Below are 20,949 nucleotides of genomic sequence, written 5' to 3'. Positions count from 1 at the left end.
ACAGCCTCATTCTGTACACCATGCTCTTTATTCTCTAGTCCACACCAGTTTTTTTACACTGTGCATTACTATTCCACACGGCTTCATTTTGCCTGTTATGCAGTACACTCCCTTTTCAAGCTGCCCCATTCTGCAGTTGTGTACATGCCCCATTTCACATGGCCTAATTCTGGGTGCCGTAACATTCATTTTTCTCTACACAATCCCATTCTATAAGCTGTACTGAACATTCCAGGCTCCACAACAGCTCATTCTGTACTCGCTGCTGTTCTGTGCTTTTTTTCACACCATTCTATAAATTCCCCATTTCACAGTCCCTTTCTGTACAATGTGTGGTACATCCCCTATTCCACACTCTGCGCATTTCCTATTCTACACTACTTCATTTTGTACAATACCGCTTCAACATAACCTCATTCTTTTCTGTACATTTCCTATTTCACACTATTTTCATCCTGTAAGATGCACGGCCCATTCCATTTTTGACACCTATGCATTTTGTACACTATGCTGTACATTCATTATTTCACACTGCACTGCATTTGTTCTGCAAGCTAAGTGATCCAAATCCTCCCCTGGCTCTAAGATTACCAGATTGTTGTAATGCCCATATAATAAAGTACTGAAGAGATCCCCATACAGTGCCCTGCAAAAGTATTCATCCCCCTTGGCTTTTTACCTATTTTGTTACATTACAGCCTTTAGTTCAATGGGTTTTTTTTTATCTGAATTATATGCGATGGATCAGAACACAATAGTCTAAGTTGGTGAAGTGAAATTAGAAAAATATATACATAAAACAATTTTTCAGAACTAGAAAACTGATAATTGGCATATGCGTATGTATTCACCCCCTAAAAGGCTCTGGTGCAACCAATTACCTTCAGAAGTCACATCATTAGTGAAATGATGTACACCTGTGTGCAATCTAAGTGTCACACGAACTTTAATTACATATACACACACACCTTTTTGAAAGGCCCCAGAGGCTGCAACACCTAAGCAAGAGGCACCACTAACCAAACACTGCCACGAAGACCAAGGAACTCTCCAAACAAGTAAGGGACAATGTTGATGAGAAGTACAAGTCAGGGTTAGGTTATAAAAAAAAATATCCAAATCTTTGATGATCCCTAGGAGCACCATCAAATCTATCTTAACCAAATGGAAAGAACATGGCAAAACAGCAAACCTGCCGAGAGACGGCCGCACACCAAAACTCACAAACCGGGCAAGGATGTCATTAATCAGAGATGAAGCACAGAGACCTAAGGTAACCCTGGAAGAGCTGCAGAGTTCCACAGCAGAGACTGGAGTATCTGTACATAGGATGACAATAAGCTCCATAGAGTTTGGCTTTATGGCAGAGTGGTCAGAAGAAAGCCATTACTTTCAGCAAAAAACAAAATGGCACATTTTAAGTTTGCGAAAGGGCATGTGGGAGACTCCCAAAATGTATGGAGGAAGGTGCTCTGGTCTAATGAGACTAAAACTGAATTTTATGGCCAAAGAAAACGCTATGTCTGGTGAAAACCCAATAAATCACATCACCCAAAGAACACCATTCCCACAGGGAAACATGGTGGTGGCAGCATCATGCTGTGGGGATGTTTTTTAGCAGTCGAGACTAGGAAACTGGTTGAGGGAAAGATGGATGGTGCTAAATACAAGGATATTATTGAGCAAAAACTTGTATCACTGTGTGTGTGATTTGAGGCTAGGATGGAGGTTCACCTTCCAGCAGGACAATGACCCCAAACACACTGCTAAAGCAACACTTGAGTGGTTTAAGGGGAAACATGTAAATGTGTTGGAATGGCCTAGTCAAAGCCCAGACCTCAATCCAATAGAAAATCTGTGGTCAGACTTAAAGATTGCTATTCACAAGCGCAAACCATCCAACTTGAAGGAGCTTGAGCAGTTTTGCAAGTAGTGGGCAAAAATCCCAGTGGTAAGATGTGGCAAGCTCATAGAGACTTATCCAAAGCGACTTGGAGCTGTGATAGCCGCAAAAGGTGGCTGTACAAAGTATTGACTTTAGGGGGGTGAATAGTTATGCATATTGACTTTTTCTGTTATTTTGTCCTATTTGTTGTTTGCTTCACAATTAAAAAAAAAAAAAAAAAATATCTTCAAAGTTGTGGGCATGTTCTGTAAATTAAATTATGCAAATCCTCAAACAATCCATGTTAATTCCAGGTTATGAAGCAACAAAATCACAAAAAATGCCAAGGGACCCCCGTGGCATTTTTCGTGTTTTTGTTGCCTCATAGAATACTTTTGCAAGGCACTGTATGCAACCCAGGGCTTACATTTCAGTTTTTGCAGAGGTGTACATTTTATAACTGAAGAAATTCTGAAAAGTTTTTTTTTTTTTCCTTATTCATTTAATGACACATAATTGCAGAACAATACAACACCACATCTCTCTTCCCTTTATCACTGGAAAGAGCAGTAAGACGGTATTTGCTTTACACTGGAATTTAAAAAAAAAAAAAAAAAAAAAACACACATGGTCCAGGAATAGTGTTCATTAACAGAACATAAAGTATTTGGGACATGTTTTCTGATATGCCAATTGTAGTGACGTCTGTGCATGGTTTACACTGGTTTCCAACAGACTGTGTAATGTAAGTTGACTTTAGCCTTTCAATGGTGAGGACTGGACGGGCACAGTCTGAACAAAACAAAATTTTCTTCAAGACACAATAAATAAATTCTAATAAGCTGTAAAGTTTACCACATTTGACATGATAAAAGTAACCAAGTAAAAAAGAAATATAAACCAATGCTATGCACCTTAAGGAAGTGGAACAAACCTTTTTTTAATTTAAAGAAATTTGGTAGCATAACTTAAATGGGTATTTTTTTTTTTTTTGAAGAAAATAAATTCATTTTTTAAAAGAAAAAAACAAAATAGCTTGACTTACATTCTTGTTTATAGCCAAATAACTGGTGATGTCAACATGCACTTAGCATTATAAAATATATAGCATGTTAAACTCGGAAACTCCTTTATTACCAATTACTCCACTTCCATACTGTGACTATTCACCAAATGTCACCCCAGAATTCTTATTGAATTAAGAATAAGAATATTGAATATATTCTTATCCCTCGTAAACAACCTGAAAAATGATCTAACTTCTAAACGCAAGCTCTTAGTAGAATGAAAGCTATTCTGAGTCCATTTAGTATTTAAAAGTTCTGTATAAAAAACGAACATTGGATTTGTGTAATTTTTCCACTGTTCCCCGAGTATGTGCATAACAGGAGTTCACGAATCCTTAAAAACAGGAGAAATTGTCTTCAGGATGTGTTTGGCCCATTGTAGTCCAACTGGAATATTCAGTTCAAAACACAGAAATAAGAGCAAACACTCCATAAAGTAAAGCACAAGGATAAGCGACCAGGAATTGCTGTCCCTCCATGGCTAAAGCAGAAATGAAGATTTTTGAGGCGGAAAAGCTACACCAACCAATGATCAAAGCTGTGAGAAGAACACCGACAATCCCTCTGAGAAAAGAAAAACAAACATGTCTTAATGACAGCTTTACACATTGAAGTATTCTCTAGTACCCAAATAAATTGTAATGCTCTGTCAGACAAATGCCAACACTGGGCTTCCAGATGATGGTTAGTGTATATCCAGTGCAGGTTGGCGGCACAATGAGGGATATATGTCAAAACAGATTTAGTTACTTTGATGAAATTGCATATTAAAAATTACCCTCTCTGAAAATGAACCTATCTGCGCATGTTTAAAAAATGCCCCTTAGTATTGAGTTCTGAGGCTGAATCTCATTGTTAAAATAGTGCTCGCAGTTGGGGCACATTTGAGAAAACAGACATGGAGTTATTTGGCAGCGTCGTTACTCACAACTAACTCTTTGTTGTGAAGGATTACAATAACAGAAGGATTATTAGTATTACAGTTTTGCATGCAAATTGCACAATAGGTAATATACAACTGCTTTGGGGCTGAACTCCAGGAATTTAGCCACTTTGAAAATGTGCTGGCATGCTATGCATTTACTCAAGGTGGCATCCGCCAGTTTTTCTTGCAGCTTTGGGAGTACAGCTATAGCTAAAGTCCCAGGCACTTCCAGACTCTGCTCTCTAATACAGCAGCAGCTATGCCAAACAAAAAACCATTAGAAGTGTTATCCTATAATCGGTTTAAATAACTGCAAAAAACAAAAAACAAAAAACCTGTTGACCCTGCCAAAAATAACTTCCTGTGTTGACGGTTATTAGCTACATTATTCCCAGCTGAGTACTTTAGAAAAATTCCTACCTATTAGTATAAAGAATAGAAGGAGGGGACTGGTTCTGCAGTCCTGACCTACGGGGACAATGCTATTCCTCCACAGATACAATAAGGTTTGAATGCATTGTCACCCTAGTACGGGAGGTGTGTTACAAAAGCTGGATCACCTGTTAAAATAAAAATAGGCCAAAAAAAATAAATTTATGGACATTCTTCTTCTCGAATTTATACACCTTTAAATTTTAGGGTAGATTTAAACGCGCACCTACATTTCCTTCGCCGGAAGCCCGATCCACATTCAGATCATGCTCCAGAGGCTACTGACCAGCACTGAGGAAGAGATGCGACACGTCCTCACTGCCTGTTTTATTGCAATTTTTGCAGAAAAAAAAACCGCAGCTGCATGCATTGCACATGGTTGCAGGGAGTTTGTGGCACTTCCCCATTTACTTGAATGTGTAGCATTTGGCAAGCTTGCTGCATGCCGATCGCTTCATGTTGGGTCAACTTTGCCTCGGGGCAAAGCATTGAGGCCACGCCATGTAAACATACTTGTTCGCTGCTGGTTGCGGCTTAAGGGGGGGCTATTGGTGGGAAGCAAAAACTCGTCTCAACAGCGCATCTTTGCTCCCCCCCCCCTCCCCCCCACAACCGCAAGTCTAAATGAAGCCTTACACATTCATTGTTATGAACTAGAATAATACCTAACATGAACATTGTCTTCTACAAACATGCTTGTTTACTTAACAAAAAACTTAGAAAAATGACTTCCAACTTAAAATGAAATTATTATAATGTCTACTTTGTCTAGGTTACCTATGTTTGTTCACAATAGCCAGACAAAAATAGGTTTGTATAAGTTTAAACCTAAAAATTTCAGGTTTAGGGGCATGGAGAAAAGTATAATGCACATCTGTAAATGTCTTTCAGTATTTAGTATTTTGCGTTCTGTATCTTGTTCAATATAGGTTTGTTATTCACATATCTTATTGCTATCCAAAAAGAATAAAGAACATATTTATGTAGTCAGTTATTACAGATACAGTACAACAGCATGTGATATGATAAAATAAAGTGCAGCCTTGACAGGTGAACAGTAGGGAGTTCTAACCAAGAACAGTTACCAAGACAGCAAATTACATTAAGTTCCATTACAGTAGGTAACGTGAGCAAAGAGGAGTAGGCCGGATATGAGTGTTAGCTTGTATAAAATGGGGATAATAGCAATCTGAATAAATCTGGCTTCCAAACATCAGTTTAATGAAAGAAAAAAGGGGGGTGGGGGGTTAAAGTGCATCTAAAGCAAAAACATTTTTTTTTTTTTTTTTTTAGTTTTTGGATAGAGTGGTGAAGGTTGAGAACCCTGTCACCATTAAGATGATTCATCATTTCTATTTTCCCCTTGTTACCACTGTCATTGTGCACTGAAAGGGAGGAAAAAACAATTCATTTTATGTCATTTTCCCTCCAATCCTGTATGTGTGACAACTGCAAATTTGAAGGGAACTCTCCCTAATATGACATGGATAGCAGAAGATAAAAAGGCCAAGGCTTTGCCCAGTCCCTACTCTTCAAAATAAGTACATATACAAAGCTTTTGGCTTAAAGTCAAACTCCAGGAAACCTAAAATTCTTCCCTTGCAGTGGGCCACTACAAAGATGAATTGGCTCATTTTTGTCAATGGGACAATATTGCAAATAGAAGTATTTTTTATACAAACACTTGGATATTCATGTTGTACGCTATGTAATAGCACCTGAAAATTCCCTGTGATCACTGCTCCTATGCTTGCATTACACGGTTAGATGCTACTTTAGAATTGATGCTCAATTTCTGGGTACATACTAGAAAACTGAAGCGAACATTTGATGTTGCTACAGGAAAAACACCTTTTCTAAAAGAGGGTGAGGAAAAGTCTCTGTGTTACTTACTGCAAAGATAAGACTACAGCAAAACCAGACAGGATAATCATAGGCAGGAGACAGTAGCCCAGGACACTTGAAACACAGCCAAAGGAAACGCCGGTCATACTCATCAAGTTGAGAAGGCAAAACATCCCCAGACAGCCGATTGCACTGATCCCATAAACATAACCAAACTGGATCTTTCCCGCCTGTCAGAACAGAAAGATTAAAAGGAAATTAAAACCAATATAACACAACCTGGTCTCCAAAGAATGGTAATACTTGGAAATGACACTAAAGCTATCTGTGTAGATTTCCTCAAATGCTATGAAATCTGTCTTTCAGATTTTTGTTTGCCAACACCAACATCATTTACTTATCATTTGCAACATTTCCATGTCACCCCACCATGGCAGATTTGCCATAGAAAAAGGAGGAGAATTTACTCCACAGGGAGGGATCAGGAAGCTTGCCAAGCCACGCCTGTAGGGCCCCATCTGGGGGTAAAGAGAGTAATCTGCTTGTAGGGGGTAACAGACCACACAGCAAGAAAAACATGTCTTACCTCTGCTGGAAATCCGCATTAACGCTACCTTATAGTTAGAAAAATAAATTGCTGTATAAGTACACTGCAAAAAGGGATGAATATGTACCCCTGTCTCAGGTGGTGACTCCAATCTTTGCTTTGTTGCAGAGCTCCAGCCACCACTGGCATCCAATACTTGTGGGTAGTTTTGGATGCTGCGTCTACCACTGCACGCTGCGGTTCCACTATCTGGCAGCTACTTCACTGCAATACACAGTAGTGATGTTTGGGCACATAGGTGAAATGATTGTGTGTAGTAAGATACGTGGCTTCGCACAAATCCACAAAATGTTAGATATCAATGGCAGTTTTGGTCTGCAACAGAGGAATCACTAGAATGGTCTCTCACCAGAGGTTATGTATCCCTCTTACTCTTTTATAAAAAGGTAATTATATACAGGAAAGAAACTGCAGTACATGTATTGGTATAGTTTATTATAAGTAATAACATAAAGCAAACCACTTAAGGGTCTAAGGCCTGCACAAGGCCTTTAAAAAAAGTCTAGAGCTACATGCCTGCAGCCTACGTGAGTGAATGGAGATAGAGCGGCTATATGGACACAGCTGCAGATCAGAGTACGACAAACATGCAGGATGGCCCCGAATGCACACCGCCTGCATGCATATCCAGCCTCATTCATGCTCTACAGGCTTCAGCGTCCATGTCAGTCATTCTTTATAACCCATATTAATAAGTTCCCTCTGGAGCAAATTTTTCACACTTGTTAAAATCTGCATTTTTGGCTAAAGCATACACACACACACACACACACACTTTAATATTTTTTTTTGAAAGCCTGTGGCGTGCATAAACACACCCAAAAACTTCACCCGGTGCCAAAAAAATGTGCACACACAAAGAGTGAAACACAAAAAAGAGCAAACGGGTACACAAGAGTGCCTTTCCCTGAATCCCCCGGGGCGTTAGGCTCCAGACGGGGACAAGGGTACTTATAATGGTCCATCTGGCCGAAACCAGACGGACCCCGTTCTCTGGAGGGCCTGCTGAAACAGACCCACCCAAGTACTAGGTGAGGCTCCACTGAAGGGAGACCCCATGAGAAAGGGCAAACTAAGCCAAAAGGCCATGTCCACCCCTTCCCAAGACATTCAGGGCTGGCTCGAGGACCCGCAACCCTACTCACACAGTGCAACAAACCGTGCACAAACAAAAAATACAAAAAGTGACAAACATAGGCTTAATAAATAAAATAAAGCGGGGAAGGAATAAGTGAAGAGGAGAGTGAAAAGGTGGCCATTGTGTGAAACAATGACCAGGCCCTAGGGCCGGGAATAAAAAATTCCTCTGGTCCCAGCCAAAAGGCCCGGCCCAAGAGTCAGGTGCTAAAAAAAGCGTGTTCTATGGTGCAGTGACTGTGGTGCCTCAAATCAAAGAGACTGCCACTCAGTGATTTTTTGGCACCCCTGGACTGCCACTCCAGGGGCACATACTCCATAGGCTTTCAGGACCAACCCTGACCAACGACCCAGACCACAGCCGCCCCCACTCCAGGCAGAAAGGCATGAAGTTCAGGGAGCTTGGTGAGAGCCCTTTGCTATCAGGCTCCACCGTCGCTCCCATCACTCCTTCCTAATTACATTCGGAATTACTAACCGCTCCTCCCCCCCTGCTAGAGAGGAGCCAGTGTTCTGTTCCGAAAAACTGTCTGTAGCTAGAGCTACCACAATCTAGGCCAAAAGGCCAGGGACCCGACCCTCCAGCCAGACCCAGATTCAGCACCCATCCTCACCAGGAGCACCCTTCCAGACGGCTCAGACTCAACCATTGGCCGGTCCCCAGTATCTGTCAGGCAACTCGGCATAGTCCCTGCTGGAAACCACCCTTCCAGGCACTATAACACCATTGGAATTGCTGGCCTTCCCCAACGAGAGTAGCACAGCGCCTCCTCTGGAGACTGATAAGAACAGATACTACACTTGATCTTAGCCAAAAGGCTGAGAAGATTGTACATTATCTGAAAGCAGAGGCTCTGTAGAATAAAAAGTAAAAAAATTGCAATGACTATGCCTTAAAATACAGGGTCTAAGTATATACTGGAGAGCGAGAGGTTGATATACTGCGAAAAGATTAGTTTTATACTCATGGAAGCAAAAAAAAAAACATCTTGAAATAAAAGCAAATACATAATAATACAAGTAATTTACATTATACACCAAAAGACAATAGGCATACCAGCAGTAGTGTAGCTCCAAAAGCAAGGCAGAAAACCATTGGACCTGCCAGATCTGTCTCATTCATGATGCTGCCATCTGCTACTTTTAATGGGTGGAGCACAGTTAACGTTTTCTGCCATATGTGATCAAAGTTGATTCCAAGCTCTGTGGAATAAATACAAATAGTTAAGAATGCAATACAAGAAAACAGCTATTTAACCACTTACGGAGCAAGCCTCTTTTTTAGATGTGTTGTTTACAAGTTAAAAACAATTTTTTTTGCTAGAAATTTACTTAGAACCCCCAAAAATTATAAATTTTCTTCATTTCATAACACCCTAGGGAATAAAATGGTGGTTGTTGCAATACTTTCTGTCACACAGTATTTGCGCAGCAGTCTTACAAGCGCACTTTTTTTTTTGAAAAAACAAAAAAAAAAAAACAACAACATTTATATTGTGAAAGATAATGTTAAATTGATACCCAACATGTCACGCTTCAAAATTGCGCCCGCTCGTGGAATGGAGCCAAACTTTTACCCTTAAAATCTCCATAGGCGACGTTTAAAAAATTCTACAGGTTGCATGTATTGAGTTACAGAGGAGGTCTAGGGCTAGAATTATTGTTCTCGCTGTACCGATCGCGGCGATAGCTCACAGGTGTAGTTTGAACACCATTTTCATATGCGGGCGCTACTCACATATGCGTTAGTTTCTGCATGCGAGCTCGGCGGGACAGGGGCTCATTTAAAAACGTAATTTTTTTCCCCTTATTTATTTTATCTTTTATTTTTACACGGTTTAAAAAAAAAAAAAAAAAAAAAAATTGTGTCACTTTTATTTCCATTACAAGGAATGTAAACATCCCTTGTAACAGAAAAAAGACCTCAGATCTCATATTTACACTAAAATGCAATAATAATAATAATAATAATAATAAAAAAAAAAAAAAAAAGACCCTTTAAGAGCTATGGGCGGAAGTGACGTTTTGACATCGCTTCCGCCCCTGTAATGTCATGGAGATGGGTGGGGGCCAGCTTCCCCTCACTCGTCTCCATGCCCAGCCACAGAGAAGACCAGATCGCCTCCGGCGCTGCCGACAGCTCCGGTAAGTGGCGGAAGGGCACTGGAGCGTGGCGGGAGGAGGGACTGCCGGCCGAACACGATTTTTGTAAATATTTTATTATATCTTTTCATGTGATAACACTGAAGAAATGACACTGCTACAATGTGAGTGTACAGCTTGTATAACAGTGTAAATTTGCTGTCCCCTCAAAATAACTCAACACACAGCCATTAATGTCTAAATCACTGGCAACACAAGTGAGTACACCCCTAAGTGAAAATGTCCAAATTTGGCCCAATTAGCCATTTTCCCTCCCCGATGTCATGCGACTCATAAGTGTTACAAGTGTCTCAGGTGTGAACTGGGAGTAGGTGTGTTAAATTTGGTGTTATCGCTCTCACTCTTTCATACTGGTCACTGGAAGTTCAACATGGCACCTCATGGCAAAGAGGATCTGAGGATCTCAAAAAAAAAAAAAAAAAAAAAAGAATTGTTGCTCTAAATAAATGATGGCCTAGGCTATAAGAAGATTGCCAAGACCCTGGAACTGAGCTGCAGCACGGTGGCCAAGACCATACAGCGGTTTAACAGGACAGGTTCCACTCAGAACAGGCCTCGCCATGGGTCGACCAAAGAGGTTGAGTGCATGTGCTCAGCGTCATATCCAGAGGTTGTCTTTGGGAAAGACATATGAATTTTGCCAGCATTGCTGCAGAGTCTGTCAGTGCTCAGACCATATGCCGCACACAGCATCAAATTGGTCTGCATGGCTGTTGTCCCAGAAGGAATCCTCTCCTAAGGATGATTCACAAGAAAGCACGCAAACAGTTTGCTGAAGACAAGCAGACTAAGGACATGGATTACTGGCTCTGAAGAAACCAGCGTCCATTGGCTGGTGAAATGTGTCAGCATGACGTCACTACGTCACTGTGGAACCGTTTGTTAGCTGTCCGAGTGAACTGCACTGGACTTCACAAGCCGTTCGTTATTTCTGGCCTGTATCGGTCCCTTCGGTGTGGCAGCAACTATACGAACGTGGAGCTTCATCCCGATCACTGAGTGAACTGCACAGGATCCCACAAGCCATTCGTTAGTTCCAGCCAGTATCCGTTCTGTCGGTGGGGCAGCAACTACACGTGTGTGGAGCCTCATCCCGATCACGCAGTAACAAGCTAATACCGAGGTAGTCTCCGAGTTGAAGACACGTGGGATATGATCAGAAGTACGACCGCAACCGCAACCGTCAATGTGATGAGAGTATATTATTTTTTTTTTATCCAAAGAAAAGAAAAAACATGTAAAAACATACACATACCGACGTCACAATTGTAATCAGTAATACATTCTACCATGAGATATATCACATTTGTATACACTGCAGACTGTATTATTTAACCAACATTTCTTAAGTCACCGACTTAACCAGACATTGTCAGACTGTTTATTTCACTGACATATTATAATCCATTTGTAGACCCCAGCATCAGCATAAACAAAGGGAATAAGTAAACCAAGCAAGGGACTATACCGAAGAGGCTCAATCTGCTTGACATTTAGTACCTCATACCCCCAAACCCAGCAATCTGCCTACAACCAAATCCATCGGGGCGAGCCCAGGAACATTAAGCCATGGTCCCCAGAGTTTCTCGAACTTCTGCGGGCAGCCTCTATGTTGGTAAATTACTTTATCCTTTCGTAACATTTCCCCCATAGCATTAATCCATTCTTTAAGAGCAGGAGGCTCTTCTGAAATCCAATGCGTCATGATTAGTTTACATGCCACGAAAATAGCTTTAGTAACTGCCACTTTAGTATTTTCATCCCACCCCAGCTCATCTAACACATTGAGCAGACAGTGTTTGGGGTCTGTAGGTAGCGTGACCTGAAATACCCTATTAACAGTGTCCACCACCTCACTCCAGTAGGGGTGAAGCTTTGGGCACCTCCACAGCAGGTGGATCAGGTCCCCATGTTTCCTTTTGCATCTGGTACAAAGTGGGGTGGGTCAAAGACCCATAGCATATAATCGGTGAGGGGTATAATATACTCGTAATATGATATACAGTTGTGTCAATCTTTGCATAACGTTTAGGGAGCATGTGGGCACAGCCTGCAACACCTCTTCCCACTGATCCCCGTCCATCGGGCCAACATCCCTCTCCCATTTGGCCAGCATCCCTAGAGGATGTTTATTTAGAAAGTTTTGTAGTAACATACTGTAACACTGTGATATAAAACCCTTAGTATTGTTAGCCCCTGCAATCACATTAAACACGGGGGTTGAAGCGACTCAATCCGAGGACTTACTCTGTGCCACCACTGCATGTTTTAATTGCATGTAGTAAAACCGCATGGATTGGGGTAACTCAAATAGCCTCTGCAAGTTCTCAAATGTATGCAGTTTCCCGTTTTGGAAAATCTGCCTGATATATATCACCCCATATCTCCTCCATATCGCTACATGCTGTATCTTGGCTAATTCTGGGTATGTTTCATTGAACCATATTGGACTGTAGTCCGTGAAACCCGTCACACCCTGCATATATTTAGTTTTGGACCATATTTTTTGGATTAGGTCATAGGTCGGTTATTTCTTATTTGATTTACCAAAATCTAACGCCTCCAGGGCTGTCGGAACCAAGTCTTTAACTGTGTGCAACATTACTAGTTCTAAGGAACTGCATATAGGTCTCTCTTTCTCTGCGCCAGTGTGCATTGTACCTATCAGTTGCTGCAGCTGCGCAGCTATATAGTAGAGCCAGGGATTGGGAAGGGCGAGCCCTTCCTCATCCTTAGGACGCTGGAGATGTTCGAGTTTAATCTGTGGAGAGCGCCCCCTCCATATAAGTAGTCTAAATAGGGAATTGATAATTCTAAATGTCTTTAGAGTCACTACCATGGGTGTATTATGAAGTACATATAACAGTTGGGGCATAAGAATCATTTTAATCAAATTCACCCTGCCTGTTACCGACAGACAGATTGAATTCCATGTTTTAATCCGTTCTCTAAATTTTTGTAGCAACGGGGATATATTTAATCTACCGTAGTCTCTGATTCTAGGCGTCACCTGAATACCCAAGTATCTAAAGGAGGTGGCTATAGGCACTGCACTGTTATTGGGAGGAGTACCCCCTTCATCAATAAGCATCAGGGAGGATTTGGTCCAGTTAATCTGGAGTCCCGAGTATCTTCCAAACTCCACTAAGGTGGACATAGCTTCTGTGAGAGATTAGTCTACCGGGAAGTAAGGTTGAAAGAGAGACCAAAGCAAGGACCTCTCCAATCGGGTCCTGCCTCTTTCACAAGAAAAAAAGGACTATTGCGGTACCATAAAGAAAAACCTTGTTTAAAAAATGTATAAGTTTATTTCAAAAAGTAATAAAAAAGTCCTACAGGGGACATATATTGTACATGTTCATGATTTAACATATATAGACAATAGTGATTGTTTACAGCATTGTTGATACTAAGTTGGTACAGCCCATGCCCACACAGGTACATGGACAGAGGTTAAATAGTATGATACTTGCAGACGTGACCTCTACGGTTTCGCGGTCACAGCCGCTTCTTCAGGAGGCGTCTGATAGTATGGTCTATAAGGATGAAAAGCAATATAGTATCAACATAACAAACAAAGTACATAAATAGTGTTAAGAAGGTACATAATTGATATTGGAGAACATATTTTAGAATTTAAAGTTTAAAAATTGCACTCTCCAAACTATAACCTGTGAAGGTTCTCTGGAGCGATACAGTGAGACGCCCTCGAGAGGCGTTCCCCCGGGGGCGGGCCAGGGAGGCAAATTGGGGTAGTACTATTATAAAAAATTCGAAAGAATAAGGTTTTAAAGAGTTCAAACGGTATGTTCTATTAGAGAATCACCAACCACTGTCCAACCACTGGCATATCCTGACTGACCACCACACCCTCAAAAAATACATTAAACCCACCCCCGACTTGGTCTTTAGAAGGGCTACCTCTCTAAGGGATAGATTAACACACAGTCATTATAGGATTCCTTCCTCCGGCCCGCCGGAACCTAGGGGCACATACAAAATGTGGCAACTGTCCACATTGCCCCTGGATTCAAGAAGGACAACACGTCTTACTCCCCAATGGTGAAATGTTTTTCCCCAAACATTCAGCCCATTGTGGTACACGTGGAGTAATTTACCTCATGACTTGTACCTGCAGCGCCTTTTATGTGGGGAAAACAATCAGAGAATTACGGCAGAGACTGGGGGACCACCTATACGCCTCTACAAACGGCAAGCTTACCACCGTAGGCCGCCATATTGGCATTCACCATCGCTTCAATCTGGATTATATAAGGTTTACTGTGTTAGACGTTGTCCCTGAAGACCCCCGTGGGGGCAATTGGGACCGCGAAATTTTAAAACGTGAATCCCTTTGGATTGAACGACTCAATGCATGCGTTCCTCCCGGCATTAATGAGGCACACTCATATAAGTACTTCCTTGAATAATTCTGTTACAAATCCCCCCCCCCCCCCCCCCCCCCCCCCCCGCCTCTGCCGTATTCCAACCACATAGAAAACCATGAAAAATCACACCAAATATCATACTCATAAAACCTTTGGACTGCACTCTACTAGACTTCAGATCTCTTCCCTATGACTGTATACTAGTGGACTCTTTTTATATATAGTGGTTTCACTGTATTAAAAAACCTGTTATTTTTCAATGTTTCTTTTTTGTGGCTGACTCAAATTCCAGTAGATTACTTGCTTTATTAATTAAAGTTATGTATTCATAAAAAATCTTTTTATATTGCCCTGGGACGGGCCACGATGCATGCCTCCTGAGCTGTGGGTCCCTTGGTGCTCCCGCCGCCGGAGACCATGCATCGTTCCCCCCTCCCAGTTTACTCTCCGATTAATATTATTTGTACATTGAGTTACTATCAAAATTGCACCAGCCACTCTGCTCTGGGGGGATGTGAGAAGTTAATTCTCCCCCCCGTGGCGGGCTTGCGCTCCTCCGGCGGCAGGTGGGGCTATGTGGAGCTCAGCTGCTGCTTCGTTCTGACCAATGCTTAGGCATTGATCATTTTTTGAGCTGTGCGCCTGCGCCGGGTGATTCTCTCGCGCCTGCGCAACAGTGGAGGACCGGACCCGGAAGTTTACACGGCGGTCGCCTCCGCCGTCAAACTTCCGGGTTGGAGGCATTTAAGATGCCCAGACTTAGCTGCTCACCGTCTCAGACGGTCTACACAGCACTGCGCCGACACCATCTGGAGCCCTTGTGAGTACTCATGCCATGCCCTCCTTGCGGGACGGGGACTTCCATTACTCTTGTATGGTGTCCCCCCTCCTGACGGGCTTAGAATATCTGGCGACTTTTGTTTATTTCTCAAATCATATTCTAATACGTCCCTTATTGATCTACATCATTTACAGTGACTCCATGTGACGGTATGGTGTGGCGTTTTTGGCCACTGACTGCAAACAGTCACGTCATTCTGGGTACTAGCAGCTCTTCAAGTCTGGGTTTTTCATTACAGCAACGATAGGTAATAATTTTCTTGCCATTATCATTTCTCCCTCTGCCAGTCTTGTGTGCTTTTATTTTCTTATCAGGCATTTAGGGATATCTGCCACATTCCACTCCCCTCTTTTCCCTTCCCCCCCCACCTCACTCCCGTTTTTTCCGTTCCCCCCCCCCCTCCCCTCCTCCTCTCTTCCCCTCCCCTTTTCCCCCTCCCCCCCTCCTCTCTTCCCCTCCCCTTTTCCCCCTTCCCCCCCCCCTTTCCTTCCTTCCTTTCCTCTTTCCCTTCCTTTCCTTCCCTCCCCTTTCCCCAATCCCCCTTCTTTCCCTTCCCCCGTCTTCTTTCCCCTCCCCTTCTTTCCCCTCCCCTTCTTTCCCTCCCCCACTTCCCCATTCTGTCCCATTCCCTTCGATCCAACCTTGGTTCTCTCTCTTTCCTCCCCTCCTTTCTTGGTTCTTTTTCCCTCCCTCTCTTTTCCTTCCCTTTCCCCCCCTTTTCTCCCCCCCTTTTTTTCCCGCCCCCTTTTTCCTCCCCCCCCCCCCCCTCCCCCTCCCTCTGTCCTATCCCTTCCTCTGAGCATTCCTTGGCACCTTCTCCATTTTCACTTTCCTTCACACAAACCTTGGCACTCCCGGGTGATTCTCTAATAGAACATACCGTTTGAACTCTTTAAAACCTTATTCTTTCGAATTTTTTATAATAGTACTACCCCAATTTGCCTCCCTGGCCCGCCCCCGGGGGAACGCCTCTCGAGGGCGTCTCACTGTATCGCTCCAGAGAACCTTCACAGGTTATAGTTTGGTAAGTGCAATTTTTAAACTTTAAATTCTAAAATATGTTCTCCAATATCAATTATGTACCTTCTTAACACTATTTATGTACTTTGTTTGTTATGTTGATACTATATTGCTTTTCATCCTTATAGACCATACTATCAGACGCCTCCTGAAGAAGCGGCTGTGACCGCGAAACCGTAGAGGTCACGTCTGCAAGTATCATACTATTTAACCTCTGTCCATGTACCTGTGTGGGCATGGGCTGTACCAACTTAGTATCAACAATGCTGTAAACAATCACTATTGTCTATATATGTTAAATCATGAACATGTACAATATATGTCCCCTGTAGGACTTTTTTATTACTTTTTGAAATAAACTTATACATTTTTTAAACAAGGTTTTTCTTTATGGTACCGCAATAGTCCTTTTTTTCTTGTGAAAGAGGCAGGACCCGATTGGAGAGGTCCTTGCTTTGGTCTCTCTTTCAACCTTACTTCCCGGTCTTATTTACATTCAGGATGATGGTACCCATTAACCACTTAACAACCGGCCCATAGCCAAATGACGGCTACAGGGCGGTTGTTTAACTGTGGGAGGACGTCCAGGGACGTCCTCCCAGAATTCTGCTCTCGCGCGCCCCCTAGGGCGCGCACTCGAGAGCATCCGTGATCGCCGGGTCCACAGGACCCGGCGCATCACAGATCCCGGTAAATGGCCGCTGATCGCGGCCGTTTACCATGTGATCGCTCCGTCAAATGACGGAGCGATCACATGTAAACAAACCGGCGTCATCTGATGACGCCGGTTCCTCTCCTCCCTCTCTCCTCCCCTCCTGTGTACCGATCGGTACACAGTGACCGAAGAGGCGGATGGATGGATGGCTGCAGCGTTGTGGGCTGCATCTGCAGTGCCCACAGCGCTGCACAGAGACATCCAGCCATCCATCCATCCATGCTCAGCCATCCCTACTACTCTGCATGCCCTGCAATGCTGTGCAATACTCTGCAATTCCCTCTGCAATACCCCGCAATACTCTGCCATACCCTGCAATACCCCGCAATACTCTGCCATACCCTGCAATACCCCGCAATACTCTGCCATACCCCGCAATACTCTCCCATACCCCGCAATACTCTGCCATACCCCGCAATACTCTGCCATACCCCGCAATACTCTGCCATACCCCGCAATACTCTGCCATACCCCGCAATACTCTGCCATACCCCGCAATACTCTGCCATACCCCGCAATACTCTGCCATACCCCGCAATACTCTGCCATACCCCGCAATACTCTGCCATACCCTGCAATACCCCGCCATACCCCGCAATACTCTGCCATACCCCGCAATACTCTGCCATACCCCGCAATACCCTGCCATACCCTGCCATACCCCGCAATACTCTGCCATACCCCGCAATACTCTGCCATACCCCGCAATACCCCGCAATACTCTGCCATACCCCGCAATACTCTGCCATACCCTGCAATACTCTGCCATACCCTGCAATACCCCGCAATACTCTGCCATACCCTGCAATACCCCGCAATACTCTGCCATACCCTGCAATACCCCGCAATACTCTGCCATACCCCGCAATACTCTGCCATACCCCGCAATACCCCGCAATACTCTGCCATACCCTGCAATACCCCGCAATACTCTGCCATACACCGCAATACTCTGCCATACCCTGCAATACCCTGAAATATCCCGCAATACCCAGCCATACTCTGCAATACCCAGCCATACTCTGCAATACCCAGCCATACTCTGCAATACCCAGCCATACTCTGCAATACCCAGCCATACTCTGCAATACCCAGCCATACTCTGCAATACCCAGCCATACTCTGCAATACCCAGCCATACTCTGCAATACTCGGTGATACCCAGCCATACTCTGCCATACCCAGTCATACTCGGCGATACTCTGCAATACCCAGCCATGCTCAGCCGTACCCAGCCTCTGTATGTGGCCAGGCTGTGGAAGTCTCACACATGTGGTATCGCCGTACTCAGGAATAGTAGGAGAATCTATTTTGGGGGGGTCATTTTTGGTATATACATGCTATGTGTTAGAAATATTGTATAAATGGACAACTTTGTGTTAAAAAAAAAAAAGCGTTTTAACCACTTCCCGCCTTCCGTCATACGACGTCCTTGACTTTGTGCGGGGATATCTGAATGATGGGTGCAGCTACAGGCATCATTCAGATATCATCTTTTTCAGCCGGCGATTCCCTACACCATAAGAATGATCGTAGCGGCTGTTACACTGCTTGATTGTTCTTACGGGAGGCGAGAGGGGACGCCCCCCCCTCCCGCCGCCCTCCGGTGCTTCTACCGACTCACCGCTATGATCGAAGCCAGGATCTTTTTTTTTTTTTTTTATTTCAGGAACAGCCTAGAGGTGAGATGTGGGGTCTTATTGACCCCATATCTCACTGTAAAGAGGACCTGTCATGCCATATTCCTATTACAAGGGATGTTTACATTCCTTGTAATAGGAATAAAAGTGATCAAAAATTTTTTTTTTTTGGAAAAAAGTGTCAAACTAAAATAAATAAAGTAAAATGAACAATAAAAAAAAAATAAAAATTTTTTAAAGCGCCCCTGTCCGTGTGCTCGCATGCAGAAGCGAACGCATACGTAAGTCCCGCCCACATATGAAATCGGTGTTCAAACCACACATGTGAGGTATCGCTGCGATCGGTAGAGCGATAGCAATAATTTTGGCCCTAGACCTCCTCTGTAACTCAAAATTTGTAACCAGTAAAAAATTTTAAAGCGTCGCCTATGGGGATTTTTAAGTGGTGAAGTTTGGCGCCATTCCACAAGCGTGTGCAATTTTGAAAGGTGACATGTTAGGTATCTATTAACTCGGCGTAACTTCATCTTTCATATTATGCAAAAACATTGGGCTAACCTTACTGTTTTGTTTTTTTTTAAAGCAAAAAACATTTTTTTTTCCAAAAAAAAACGCGTTCCAAAAATTGCTGTGCAAATATCGTGCGAGATAAAAAGTTGCAATGACCGCTATTGTATTCTCTAGGGTCTTTGCTAAAAAAACATATATAATGTTTTGGAGTTCTATGTAATTTTCTAGCAAATAAATGATGATTTTTACATGTAGGAGAGAAATGTCAGAATTGGCCTGGCTGCTCCAGAACGCCTGAAGGTGCTCCCCTGCATGTTGGGCCTCTGTATGTGGCCACGCTGTGTAAAAGTCTCACACATGTGGTATCGCCATACTCGGGAGTAATAGCAGAATGTGTTTTGGGGTGTAATTTGTGGTATGCATATGCTGTGTGTGAGAAATAACCTGCTAATATGACAATTTTGTGAAAAAAAAAAAAACTTGATTTTGCAAAGTATTGTGGGAAAAAATGACAACTTCAAAAAACTCATCATGCATCTTTCTAAATACCTTGAAATGTCTTCTTTCCAAAAAGGGGTCATTTGGGGGGTATTTGTACTTTTCTGGCATGTTAGGGTCTCAAGAAATGAGATAGGCCGTCAGTACTTCAGGTGTGATCAATTTTCAGATATTGGTACCATAGCTTGTGGACGCTATAACTTTCACAAAGACCAAATAATATACACTAATTTGGGTTATTTTTACCAAAGATATGTAGCGGTATAAATTTTGGCCAAAATACATGAAGAAAAATTACTAATTTTCAAAATTTTATAACAGAAACGAAGAAAAATTTATTTTTTTACAGATTTTTCGGTCTTTTTTCTTTTATAGCGCAAAAAATAAAGAACCCAGCGGTGATTAAATACCACCAAAAGAAAGCTCTATTTGTGTGAAAAAAAGGACAAAAAATTCATAGAGATACAGTGTTGCATGACTGAGTAATTGTCATTCAAAATGTGAGAGCACCAAAAGCTGAAAATTGGTCTGGTTATTAAGGGGGTTTAAGTGCCCAGTGGTCAAGTGGTTAATGCATTCTTATCCCCCTTTGTAAATCACGTGGCATACTTGCAAACTTCAGAGATTAGTCTACGTCTCCAAGCAGGATCATGGTATCATCAGCGTATAGCATCAATTTCTCCTGCTTGTCTCCATATCGAAATCCAACAATATTAGGGTTGGCTCTTACTTTAATGGCCAGGGGTTCTATGGCTAGTGCGAAAAGCAGGGGTGACAAAGGACACCCCTGCATCGTGCCTCTTCCCAAATTGAAAGTGTGCGACATAACCCCAGATGCCCGGATAGCTGCCTGCTGGTTGTGGTACAGTAGACGCACCCACGCTGTGTTCATAGAGGGGGGTAAACCTCTTTTTTCCCTGGAAGCGTTAAACACCATAAGTAACTTGGGTAAAAGTATGTCAGCGTATTGCTTATAAACCTCTATGGGTATCCCATCTGTCCCGGGGGCCTTACAGTTGGGGAATGCCGCTAGTGCCGTTTGTAATTCGTCCAAGGTGAGGGGAGCATCTAGACCCTCTTTTTGGCCCTTTGTGAGTTGTGGGAAGTCAATATCCTGCAAATAATCTGCCAGTTCCTCCGGGGTATATCGCCCCGTTGGAAGATAGAGAGTCTCATAGAACATGGCCAGTTCCATCAATATGAGGTCAGGGGAGCTTACCAACCTACCCTCCGATGTTTTAATGGCTTCAATTACGGGGGAGCGCTGTTAAGAGTT

The 20,949-nt window shown here is 42.9% G+C and overlaps 1 protein-coding gene and 1 pseudogene across 3 annotated transcripts in view; both read right to left on the bottom strand.

The window, feature by feature from the left end:
• Positions 1-529: 529 nt before the first annotated feature.
• The window catches only part of YIPF5 (Yip1 domain family member 5), a 34,241-nt gene continuing 13,821 nt past the window's right edge, over positions 530-20,949 (bottom strand). For all 3 annotated transcript variants that reach the window (XM_073620632.1, XM_073620636.1, XM_073620635.1), the window contains 3 exons: positions 8,956-9,101; positions 6,203-6,384; positions 530-3,516 (listed from right to left, as the gene is read on the bottom strand). In XM_073620632.1, coding sequence (XP_073476733.1) covers positions 3,354-3,516; positions 6,203-6,384; positions 8,956-9,101 — 491 coding nt within the window. In that variant the 3' untranslated portion in view covers positions 530-3,353. The remainder of the gene's footprint in view (positions 3,517-6,202; positions 6,385-8,955; positions 9,102-20,949) is intronic.
• Positions 8,649-8,729, bottom strand: LOC141135852 (U2 spliceosomal RNA; annotated as a pseudogene).

Source organism: Aquarana catesbeiana, linkage group LG03 (genome assembly GCF_042186555.1).
Source record: "Aquarana catesbeiana isolate 2022-GZ linkage group LG03, ASM4218655v1, whole genome shotgun sequence".
Classification (NCBI taxonomy): Eukaryota; Metazoa; Chordata; class Amphibia; order Anura; family Ranidae; genus Aquarana; species Aquarana catesbeiana.
Note: the sequence above shows the minus strand (reverse complement) of the source record. Positions and strands in the feature narration are given on the sequence as shown.